Source organism: Barbus barbus (assembly GCF_936440315.1).
Source record: "Barbus barbus genome assembly, chromosome: 6".
In the NCBI taxonomy this organism is placed as follows: domain Eukaryota; kingdom Metazoa; phylum Chordata; class Actinopteri; order Cypriniformes; family Cyprinidae; genus Barbus; species Barbus barbus.
The window spans coordinates 9,186,834-9,198,972 of NC_136734.1; the positions used below are offsets into that span (position 1 = coordinate 9,186,834).

General features: G+C 38.3%; 1 protein-coding gene across 1 annotated transcript in view; it reads right to left on the reverse strand.

Moving 5' to 3' along the window:
- The window catches only part of LOC306870838 (voltage-gated potassium channel subunit beta-3), a gene marked incomplete at its 5' end in the record, with an annotated part of 45,730 nt that extends 37,096 nt beyond the window's left edge, over positions 1–8,634 (reverse strand). Inside the window, one exon of the mRNA XM_079418269.1 lies at positions 8,372–8,634. Within this exon, the coding sequence (XP_079274395.1) occupies positions 8,372–8,634 (263 nt within the window). The remainder of the gene's footprint in view (positions 1–8,371) is intronic.
- Between the last annotated feature and the right edge of the window lie 3,505 nt (positions 8,635–12,139).

Consider the following 12,139-nt stretch of genomic DNA (forward strand, 5'->3'; position numbering starts at 1 on the left):
CTTTTTTGTCTTTTTGTAACTTAACTTTTGTTCTATGGAAAAAGAGCAACATAGACATTCTGCTAAGCATCTTCTTTTGTGTTTCACGGATGAAAAAGCCATATAGTTAAAGAACAGCATTAGAGTGAGAAATTTATCACGAATTATAATTTTCATTGAACTAACACTTTAAAAATATTTAATAGTAAAGACCCTTGAAAACAAACTAGGACTTATCTTTATATGCAAATTCATTTTTACTTTTACTGTCTTTGAAATAAGACTGTAACATATAATATAGCCTATGTTATCAAATGCACTGACAAGCATTTAAGGTAATCTAAAATATATTTGAATGTAATTTCTATTGAAAGTTGTATTTCATGATTTTAAATATGTTTGTAATTAAACATGTACTGTATAGTAAAGTTGCAATTTAGCACATTTAAAGGGGTCATCGGATGCCAATTTTCCACAAGTTGATATGATTTTTTAGGGTCTTAATGAAAAGTCTATAACATACTTTGGTTAAAATTTAGTGGTAGTGTAAAAAACACCCTTTTTACCCTGTGAAAATCAGCTCTGTTTTCAGCAAGCTGTTTTTTAGTCCATGCCGCTTTAAATGCTAATGAGCTCTGCTGACCCCGCCCCTCTCTTCCGTGAGGTGACTAGCAGACTGTAAACTTCAGCCGCAAAACTTGCTAACTAGCATATATTAGGAAAGGTGATTTGCAAAGATTCATGAAAACCCTTATATTCACTTCTTCTGTAGATGAAGCTGGATCACGAATGATTCGCGCGAACATAGACGCATTAAGGCAAATCGGGATCGGCACATTACCTTCAAAAACGAAAGTAAATGTCGACTGCTATATTCATTATTACATCCAACAACAAAACACCTCAGTCGATTAATCGGAGACATCTTGTCTTCCCCTGCACTTGAGTCGACACAATGGCAGACAGCTCTCAGCTCACTCAGGGCGGGTCTAAGTTAAGACGGCCTTGTCAATCAACTATCGTGGGAGCGCCCTGTGCAAAACTACGTAATTCTGACAAGAATCTCAGAACAGCCTAATTTGAAAAAGGGGATTTAAAAATAGGGATTTAAAAAAAAAACACTAGGTGGCTTTTTATCATTATAGAATGGATGTGTACACACACTTCCAACACACATTTATGTTCAAATAACTTGTAAAGTGAATTTTGGATCCGATGACTCCATTAAAGTATATTTAAAATTTACTAAAGCTGCAGTCCATAAGTTCTGGCTCTTTCTTGCCATCTGTGTATGAAACCTGCATTTGAAGTTATTTGCATAATTATCATGTAGAAATATCAACTGTGCAACGGCACAGCTCCTCAGCGCAGATGAATGTAATGTTTTGAGGAGTATGCGTCGCTGTCAGTCATCACATTACCCAAAAATTGATTTTGGTTCATTTTTATATTTTTTCATAAATGGCTTCTCTGAGTAAACTTGAATATATAGAGCAACCCAGGTGAAAAAAGTGCACTTCCATAATGTACTTAAAGTACTCTGCTTTCATGCACTAATTTTGTACATAATATAGCTACTAAAAATTTTTTTTTTTACTTCTTAAGATACGCTTAAGAACATCTAAATATACTCAACTGTGCTATTTTGAGACACCATGAATATGAACAAAAATGTGCTTTTAACATACTATCTCTGTATTAAAAATGTATTTATTTACACTTAGTACACTTATGGGTTCAAGTGTACAACAAGTGGTAACTGAATTTTACATTATATTTCATATTCATGCTGTTTCAAAATAGCATGGTTGAGTACACTTAAGCGCGGTACACACCAAGCTGACGGTCGGCCGTCAGGCAGTTTTTGTTCGTCGGCCAACAAAGTTTTCTCAGTATGTTTCGCGCCGTCGGCTGAAGTTGGTCTCGTCGGCTTGTTTTCGGCCGATTCGACATGTTGAATCGGCGTCGGAGCTCGTGGGTCAGTCGGGCCATCTGATCATTCTGATTGGCTGTTCAGCTGGCGAACCAGTGCGTGAGAAAAAAAACCTACTTGTCCATCGGGTGTTGAACGTCGAGCATCGGCTTGGTATGTCAGGGCAACTTTGGACCAAGACGCTGATGACCCTGCAGTCTGCTTTCGTCACCACTAGTTCGTCAGCGTCGGCTTTACCGGCTTTACGGTAGATGTTCTTAAGATTTTCTTAAGAAGTACCAAAGAATATTTTTTTGTATATTAAGTACACAATTAGTGTGTCAAAATAGAGCACTTTAAGTACATTATGAAAGTACACTTTTTCACCTAACCTTAACTAGATTTTTGTGAGGCAATATGTTTTTCAATATTGTTTCAAGTAATTTGTAGTGTAACACACTACAGTTAAAACTATAATCAGGTGCTCAACACATCAAAATAAATACATTTCTTTTGAAGTACAACAAACAATTACTGCAACATATTCAGTTTTTAGTTCAAATTAAAAACATGAATTTAAAATGCACTTTAACATAAACCTTTCACATTATTAAAAAGTGCACTTTTTGAACGAGTACTTAAGTGTGTTAAGAAACACACGAATGTCTCTAAGTACACTTACAGTAAGTGGCCTATTATTTTATTAAAATTATATTATCCTCAAGTACAGTAAATGTACTGTGCGTTTACGATATGAAGTACACTACAAGTGCACATTCAAAACAATTAAGTACACTTCTTTTTCACAGAGATCTGAACCTTCTAATGTTAACACGTGTCTTCAAGTGTTACTTGACAGCACGCACAGCACCAACAAACATCCATTAAATTTGCACAATGACAAATGCACGTTAAACATGTGAATTTCTGCAAGCCACTTCAACTCTGTAGGAACTGATAAATAAAAATCAAACATATGGTTTGTGACTAATATTCTGGCTAATCCAGAGCGCTGGCTGAGGACATTGCTGTATAACCTCTCGCTATGACAAGCACAACTGTGATATTCACAGATGATGTGCCATCAGACGCATATGTTTCTTAATGGCCTCCATCTCCCAGTGCATGAAAATGAAATGGTAGCTTCTCAGTCACAACAATTAGGGGTCATTAGCATAATTCTAGCTGTTGTTATTTTGAATGTCATTAATAGCATTACACAGCAAGTATATTCTAATGTGTTGCATGTGGGTGCATTTATGAGGGGATATTCTGAATAAAATACTACATACTAATTATCAGCTTCACAAGGAAAGAAATCCATTACTGATTCACACAGTGCATGCTGTTTAAAAAATAATAGGCAGTATGCAGTGTAACATGCGCAACATGCAGTAAACAGTATGCTAGTATTTTATTCTGAACATGCTGTTGAGCAGTGAGAAAGAGAGAGATTCGGTCAGGAAAGAAATGAGAATCTCTTTTCCTTAACCACTATCTTTACCTTGACCACTAACTGAGGTTACAGTGCTTTTGTGTCTATATTACAGTTTTTCTCAGTCGCTTTGGTGCATTTCTCAGATCAGAAATGAAATTTTCAAAACTCTTTGTTCAACCTCCACATCATCTAGTCACTTGTGCACATCATAAAAGCAGTTTCTTATTCTTTTGAACAAGTTGCGATTGCTTTGGTACATTCATGCAACTGATTATGTACAATTGTCTGCGGTTTCCTACATTATCAGTTGCTAATAGCATGTTGCTTAAAATGTGTTATATAGTTCTCTGTGCAACAGTCTTACCCTTCAAAACATCTAGTCATTAGTTCATAGTATAAGTCATTAAATGCAAAACGGTTGATCTAGTTGTCATAAACTGTCTAACATATTTTCTACACATTTCTATTAGACTTTTTGTAAATTTGCCATGAATTGTGCAAGTGAGTCTTGACTTCACTAATGAAGAGAATATAAACTCACCGGCCAATTTATTAGGTACAACGTTTTTGAATTGCTTGGTAACACAAATTGCTAATCAGCCAATCACATGGCAGCAACTCTAGATGTGGTGAAGACGACCTGCTGAAGTTCAATACGAGCATCAGAATGGGGAAGAAAGGGGATTTAAGTGACTTTGAACGTGGAATGGTTGTTAGTGCCAGACGGGCTGGTCTGAGTATTTCAAAAACTGCTGATCTACTGGGAATTTCACGCACAACCATCTCTAGGGTTTACAGAGAATGGTCAGAAAAAGAGAAAATATCCAGTAAGCGACAATTGTATGGACGAAAATGCCTTATTGATGTCAGAGGTCAGAGGAGAATGGGCAGACTGGTTAGAGATGATAGAAAGGCAACAGTAACTCAAATAACCACTCGTTACAACCAAGGTATACAGAATACCATCTTTGAACGCACAACACGTCGAACCCTGAAGCAGATGGGCTACAGAAGCAGAAGACCACACAGGGTGCCGCTCCTGTCAGCTAAGAACAGGAAATGGAGGCTACAATTCACACAGGCTCACTAAAATTGGACAATAGAAGATTGGAAAAATGTTGCCTGGTCTGATGAGTCTTGATTTCTGCTGCGACATTCAGATGGTAGGGTCAGAATTTGGCGTAAAGAACATGAAAGCATGGATCCATCCTGCCTTGTCTCAACGGTTCAGGCTGCTGGTGGTGGTGTAATGGTGTGGGGGATATTTTCTTGGCATACTTTCAGCCCCTTAGAACCAAATGAGCATTGTTTAAACGCCACAGATTAGCTGAGTATTGTTGCTGACCATGTCCATCCCTTCATGACTACAGTGTACCCATATTCTGATGGCTACTTCCAGCAGGATAATGCACCATGTCACAAAGCTCAAATCATCTCAGACTGGTTTCTTGAACATGACAATGAGTTCACTTTACTCAAATGGCCTCCACAGTCACCAGATCTCAATCCAATAGAGCACCTTTGGGATCTGGTGGAACGGGAGATTCGCATCATGGATGTGCAGCCGACAAATCTGCAGCAACTGCGTGATGCTATCATGTCAATATGGACCAAAATCTCTGAGGAATGTTTCCGACACTTGTTGAATTTATGCCACGAATAATTAAGGCATTTCTGAAGGCAAAGGGGGTCAACCCAGTACTAGCAAGGTATACCTAATAAAGTGGCCAGTGATGTAGATCAACCAATGATAAGCCAGTTCTCTGAAATAGCTCAAAGGTGCATCTCATGAATCTTCAATTGGAAAGCATAATTAGACAGAGGACAACACAAGAGTTACAAATTCTGACAATGGATGAACATCCAGAAATCAATCAGGGTCAACAGCCGAGAGGAAGAAGAGGAGTAAGGATGCATGGAAGTGTACGGAGGCAAAACAGAGGAAGAGGCAGAAGAGGCCAAGGACAGAGGTGAAGCATATCAGATGAAATAAGGGCCACTATTGTGGACCATGTTGTCAATCATGGCCTTACAATGGCTGAAGGGTGCAGCTAAATATTGGGAGATCAACCATATCCTCAATAAATCAAACATTTCTAAATAATCTCTTTTGATCAATATCCCACATACAGTCATTTGGAAATTTGTACTTTTAAAAGGATATGTGGCATACATAAGAAGAGCAGTCTTCTGTATTTCAATACAGTAACTGTCATCCAATCTGTTGCCATAGTTTACATCAGGTAACACTAACAGAGTGCAGTGTTATATTGACAGCATGACTAAACATTTTGACTATCTTGTTTGTGAACAATGATACAAGGACTTTTCATTCTGATGGCACTGATGTGTTCATTGACATAAATACGTATTTTTGAGAGATGAACTAAAGATTTTGAGTAAGTTACAGGCTTTTGCAAGAAATCCATTGTGTGGTGCTGTTTGTACAAATTGTTTTGAGAAATGCACATACTTCTTTGCTAATATTTAGGACGATTCGAGAAAAGCACCAAAGTGACTGAGAAAAACTGTAATTAAAACCTGAGATGACAGTTTATTGAGAAACCTCCACAAAAAACAATCTTTTTCTTTTCACCTGCCAACTTCCACCCTCTGGCTAATAATCTCCTGTCCTTTATACACCATTGGCACAGCTGCTCAATAGAGAGGACTCCAGTAATAACACAATGTAAACTAAATAAAAAAAAAGTTCACTAAAGCAAACTTTCATGTTGGCTTGAGTAAGCATGGCCAAAAGTTTGAAGCAGTTTAAAAAGATTGAATTCTGAAGGTTTTAAGGCCTTCGATAGATAGATAGATAGATAGATAGATAGATAGATAGATAGATAGATAGATAGATAGATAGATAGATAGATAGATAGATAGATAGATAGATAGATAGATAGATAGATAGATAGATAGATAGATAGATATGGGTGTTACTATGCAGTTACTAAAGAATTCTGGGTGTTGCTAGGGTGGATAAGTAGAAAGATAGATGGGAATTTAAAAGCATATCAAATGTCTAATGTCTGAGTGTTTCTCAAACTGGCATAATAAAATCCATCTCACTTTCCAACACTCTCCACTAAACCTGTACTGTGTGTGTGTGTGTGTGTGTGTGTGTGTGGGTGTGTGTGTGTGTGTGTGAGAGAGAGAGAGAGAGAGATAGAGAGAGAGAGAGATGCCTAGGAGGAGTCTCTCCAGTCTGTCCAAAAAGCCAAGTCCACATGACTACAAGAAGAACCACACAGGTAGTGAGCGTCTGTCTAACATGGAAAATGGCCAAGCAGAGTTTGCTTTAGGTCCAGGTAGATCCAATAGTGATGTGCAGCAAAGTGGAAACTCATTTAAATAATGGCTCAGCAATCTCTGAGAAAGAGCCGTGAACGATCCGTGGGTGTTGAGTCTGAGGCTGAGATTAGCACAACACACGCTCACACAAACATATTTCACAGTGAAGCAACATATTCAATGAGAAGAAATGTGATGTTGTACTGGATTCTATCCACCCAGAATTGATTAGATCATGAAAAGTGGACATTTACACAATAATGTAACTGATCAGAATGCAAGTTTGCAGTGGAAGAACTACTAGCCCTTTGAAACAAGGACACATTTCAGTGGCTGAGCACGTACTTTTTAATCACAAACAGTTACAGAGCAATTTTTCCTTTAGGACAACATGCAGTGATGAATCAGGCACAAACACACACACACACACACAGTTACGCTGCTGTAGACAACTCCATAATACAACTAAATGTTTACATTTCCTGAAGAATATGCCACAATTTTAGACTGTTGTGACTGCCAGCTACGCTGTTGCTAAGGTGTCTGGAGTAGCACATTGCTGCTGTGTGGTAGTTAGAGTTTTCTGGGAGGTTGTTAAAGCATTGGTAGGTGGCTGCTGGATCATTGCACTTGCAATATTTCTAATATTCCGGTGCCTATACTGTAAAAAAAATGTTTAACTTGTAATTACCACGTGGTGAACAAAATAATGATTTAATATTACATTTGATGTAATTTTTCTGTAAATACAATCAAATACATGGGTTTTGCCAATAAAAATGATGAACTACCAATAATATAATATAATTTAAAATGAAACTGATAAAAGGGCATTGCCAGAAGTCCATGTGTGATGACACATTAATATATTTTCTTTAAATAGTTTTGCTTTTTATTTTTGTTAGCAGTAATGTACATTAGGTGTTTTTTTGTTACATTGTCTGTTATTTAGTTCATGTTTGCATTACTTTAGTGATGTGTGTTACCCTAATGGTGTTTTGTCTTTGTATGTTTAACCATGTCTATATACAAAAATTGGCCATGTTTTATAGGCAGGCCACTTATGATGAACTCTGATTCATCATATGGCTTAATGTTAATTGCCACCTATATTATTATAAAGCAGATTTTGATAGTAGATTGATATTTAACATTATTTCATTCTTGAAATACACTTAAGAGTATAAAAAAATATACAGGCACCAATATTCCATCCTTTATAAACATTATCAGTTTTGAAAGTGCTGCCATTTTTTTACCGTAAATTTGACAGGATATCTTTTATAGTGTAGGTACTGCTTGAAACCACACTCTTTTTACCATCTGCCAAACACAAATCACAAGTCAGATTACTTAAAAAAAAAAAAAAAATGCTAATAATAACAAAGAAGTAATTTATTCTTTAGGCAACTTCTGTCAAGTTGTGCGTTTTATGCAACAACTAATAATGTGTGTCATGGTATGAGAGCTTATCGTACTGTATAATACATTGATAAGTCAATTATGCGAGCAAATGAGGTGATTCCACGCCTGCCCCATTGACATCCAGTTTGCCATTCATTCAACTCAGCCATAACACAAACACTGAAGTGAACACACGCACTCAGTATTAAAGCGGCTGTCAGTGGGCCCTTATGAATCTTTAAAGAAGCCATAAAACATCAGACAGCACAGAATAATCCAGTCCTGGCCTAAGCTGCCACAACAGGTGGTGCTACACACATACATGCCACTTCCACCTGTCTCACCTGTATTTCATGCTACTGTGTCGTCCAATAGCCTCCTTCATGTGGGCGTGGCCTTGAGGAAGGGGTCGGGACCCTGCCATGTCCCGTGTTTTGACCGAGCTCTGAGGGGCGTAGTTGCCATTTCCTCCCTGTCCGCTCCCTCTTTCTCCTCCACCTCCTCCTCCGCTGCTGCCCCCTGGTGGAGGGGCAGTTCGCAGGCCGCACAGCCGGTCCTCGCTGCGGCTCTTCAGATTGTGCTCCGTACAAGCGAATGAGACCTGCATCCTGACCAGCTCTCACACACTTGTGACACTTGTGTGTTTGAGTTTATTAGACTGAATCACTTTTGGTGTGGTAACAACGAAGATGTTTATGGGAGTGCCTGATAGATAGATAGATAGATAGATAGATAGATAGATAGATAGATAGATAGATAGATAGATAGATAGATAGATAGATAGATAGATAGATAGATAGATAGATAGATAGATGCACAGGGCAAACCTGTGCTCAAGTCAGGTCTTGCACCTGCTGGCACCAACTTGCAGCTGTTGACAGGAGGCGCGCGTCCAAAGCAATCCTGACACGGTGGGGTGCGTGTTTATGTCGCCAGGCAAAAAGTCACGACTGGCTGCTGTCCAGGCCTTTAGTGTGCCGCTGCGTGCACAGTCTGTCAATGCAGTCGCCCACTGCACTTCTCCAATACCCGGATCGACGCAACTTGAAGACGCTCCTCTCCGTGTTGAGGCATTCCTCTGCAGAATCCGGGTGGTCTCTCTGTGCGAGGCGGGGGACCTCCTCAATATGCGGAACCACCCATCCACGCCGGGTTTCCACTGACGGGATGCGCAACAGCCGGTGCCGCTTCACCTAATGGCACTGAATCCCAGCTACGCGGCGGTCGAACGCGACTGCAGGGACGCGCGTATGCGCTCAGGGTTGTGTTCACGCGCGCCTGGCCATGAACACAAATTCACGCACACAATCACTCTTTCACGCGCTAGGTGGTGATGGTCACTATCTTACACAAAGCGCACCCTCACGCGCTCGACACACGGCAGCAAATGTCGCGCTGTTTTTCTGGCGCGTAATTATTGCCATGGTGATCATTGCACGCGATCAAAAGAGAGTTTGACAGCTCCGCAGTGTCCATATTCCATAGTCAGATCTCACTGTAGTAGCCGATAAGTCATTGTGAAGGCAGTCTAGCAACGAAAGGCTGTGTCGATTGAGATGTGAAGGGAACTGTGCATCCGTTCAGAGCAAAAGAGCCATCAAACGACAGACTGCCAACTCAGAACCCAATGAAACCCTCTGTGATCCCCCACCCTCCCTCTCTCTCTCTCTCTCTCTCTCCCTCTCTCTCTCTAGCTCTCCCTCTCTCTCCAATTTCCATTGTGATTAATGTGTGAATTGAGCAGGACCACTGCGGAATAATCACGTTATTGTTTGGGTTATGGCTACACACACACACACAATATTTTAAATTCCTCTTACGCATAGGCAGCCAAGCAAAAAGGTTGAGAATGAAATAAAAATAAACACATTTAAAAATCTGTACATTTCCCTCTACAAGTAGACCAAAACAGGAGTTTCCAAACCAGGAATCTGCCATTCAGACTCTGTCAAATGTATTCTAATAGCCAAATGCTAAATGCTAATAGTCTTCTAAATGCTAAATTTTACTGATAACTCTGAAGCCATATATTAGATTTTTAGTAAATGCATCACTTTATTTTCCAACCAATAACAGGCCAAATTTGATCAAATAAACCCGAAATATTTATATAGCCTACAATGTATCCAATGTTTTTATATTTTTAAAGAAATTTGTATATTTTTACATATTGGCCAACAGACCTTCTGCAGTAAATTTAAAACTCTGAAAGTAGAATATTATCTATCTTCAATTTTTTTTAAACCCACAACTTTTGTTTCCATAAAATATTTTATACACACTGGGAAATATTTTACAATCTCTGGACACAATCAAACTTCAAACACAAAACATGAGAATGAGAGGGCAAGGGAAATATTTAAATCACATTAAATGAATGTAGTGACAGATCTTTTACTCCATATCACATATACAAGTGTAACAGATTATTGAAAAATAAAAAATGCAGGATGGAGACTTGGTTCTGTGCACTGGTTGTTGACTGGATGTTGCAACGTGGGTGTTGTACTCAGACAGATGAGCTAGCAGGGATACTGTTTAAGTGTAAAAATAACTGGAGATGTCCTGCATGAGAGAAGTCTGACATTTCCCATTTCACCAGAAGGCCCAATAATGACATTTTGATTAAACATTACAAGGTCAAAAAAAAAAAAAAAGAAGCAGCATATGCATGGATGAATTGTTCACATTAACATCTATAATATGCACTTAGAATATAGATTTTAGACAATTTTCATTTCATACCTACTTTAAGATGCCATTAAAAACATAAAGATGCGAACAATCAAAACACTTAAACACAAAATCTAACTCACACACACTTTGAACCAAACTGCAAGAACATTATTTGCCAAGTCTCTCAGCTGATCATAAACCAGTACAAATATAAATAACAAAAACATGCTCTTGGCACTCCTCACAAACTGCTTAAGTCCAAGGGGAGTTTTTAGAGCCGGATGGCTGTGCTTCTGTTGCTGATGGATGCTGTTGTTGTAACATCTGCACTGAACCAACTCTCTGACCACAGGTACAGGAGACAAAACCTCAAAATTATTCAGACCAAAGCATCCCGAATAATGCTGAATCAATATGAAACTTCAGTTGTTTAAGGAGATATGTAAGCATTCCCACATTCTGAATCATGGAAGTTCTTGTGTTGTTCAACTGACTGTTCTCATGGACCAACATTTGCACACTATCATGCAGCTATAGTATGTTTTTCAAAGCGGTGCTCAGTGCATCAAGGCGCACAGAGACTGCTGGCAACCAATCAGAGCGAGGCAGTGCAGAGGAGGCAGCCAGTGACAGCGCAGCTGTGCTGTGTAGTGAACATGGGGGAAATAGAACAAATCTGCTCTCATCAGAGAACATCTGCATGAAATCCGAAGCCAGAGAGAGAGAGAGATGGGGGTGTAGCTGCGAGTCATTCAATTAATTTGCTTTATGACAATCAAATGAACCAATCAAGAATCCTCTTGTAGGAACTGTCCAGGGTTCTGAAATGCTCCAAAATGCTGGATCAGCATAAATTTACAATTAATCAGCCATTAAAAGCAGAATCTTCTATTGAGACACCAGAAAATGTTTTATATTTATATTTATGGTAAAATGTATTTTATTCTTGTAATGGCAATGCTGAATTTCCAGCATCATTACTCCAGTCTTCATTGTCAAATTATCCTACAGAAGTCTTTCTAATATGCTGTTTTGCTCAATAAACATTTATTATTATTATTATTACTAATGTTGAAAACAATGTTGTTCTCCTTAATATTTTTGTGGAAACCATTATACTTTTTTTCAGAATTCTTTGCTAAAAAGAAAGTTCAAAAGAATAGCATTTATTTAAAATTGAAATCTTTTGTAACAGTATCATTGTCTTTACTGTCACTTTTGTTCAGTTGAATTCATTCTTTATTTAATTGATAAAAACTTGAATAAAACTATTAATTTATTTTAAAAGTCTTACTGACATTATAATATATTTTACGCAATAGCATCTATTTGTAATTCCAATTATATGATTTGAATGCCTATTTTTAATACCAATATTTTTTTCTTTCCATTATTTCATGGCTTGTGTCCTCCTTCTATTCTTATATACACTCACC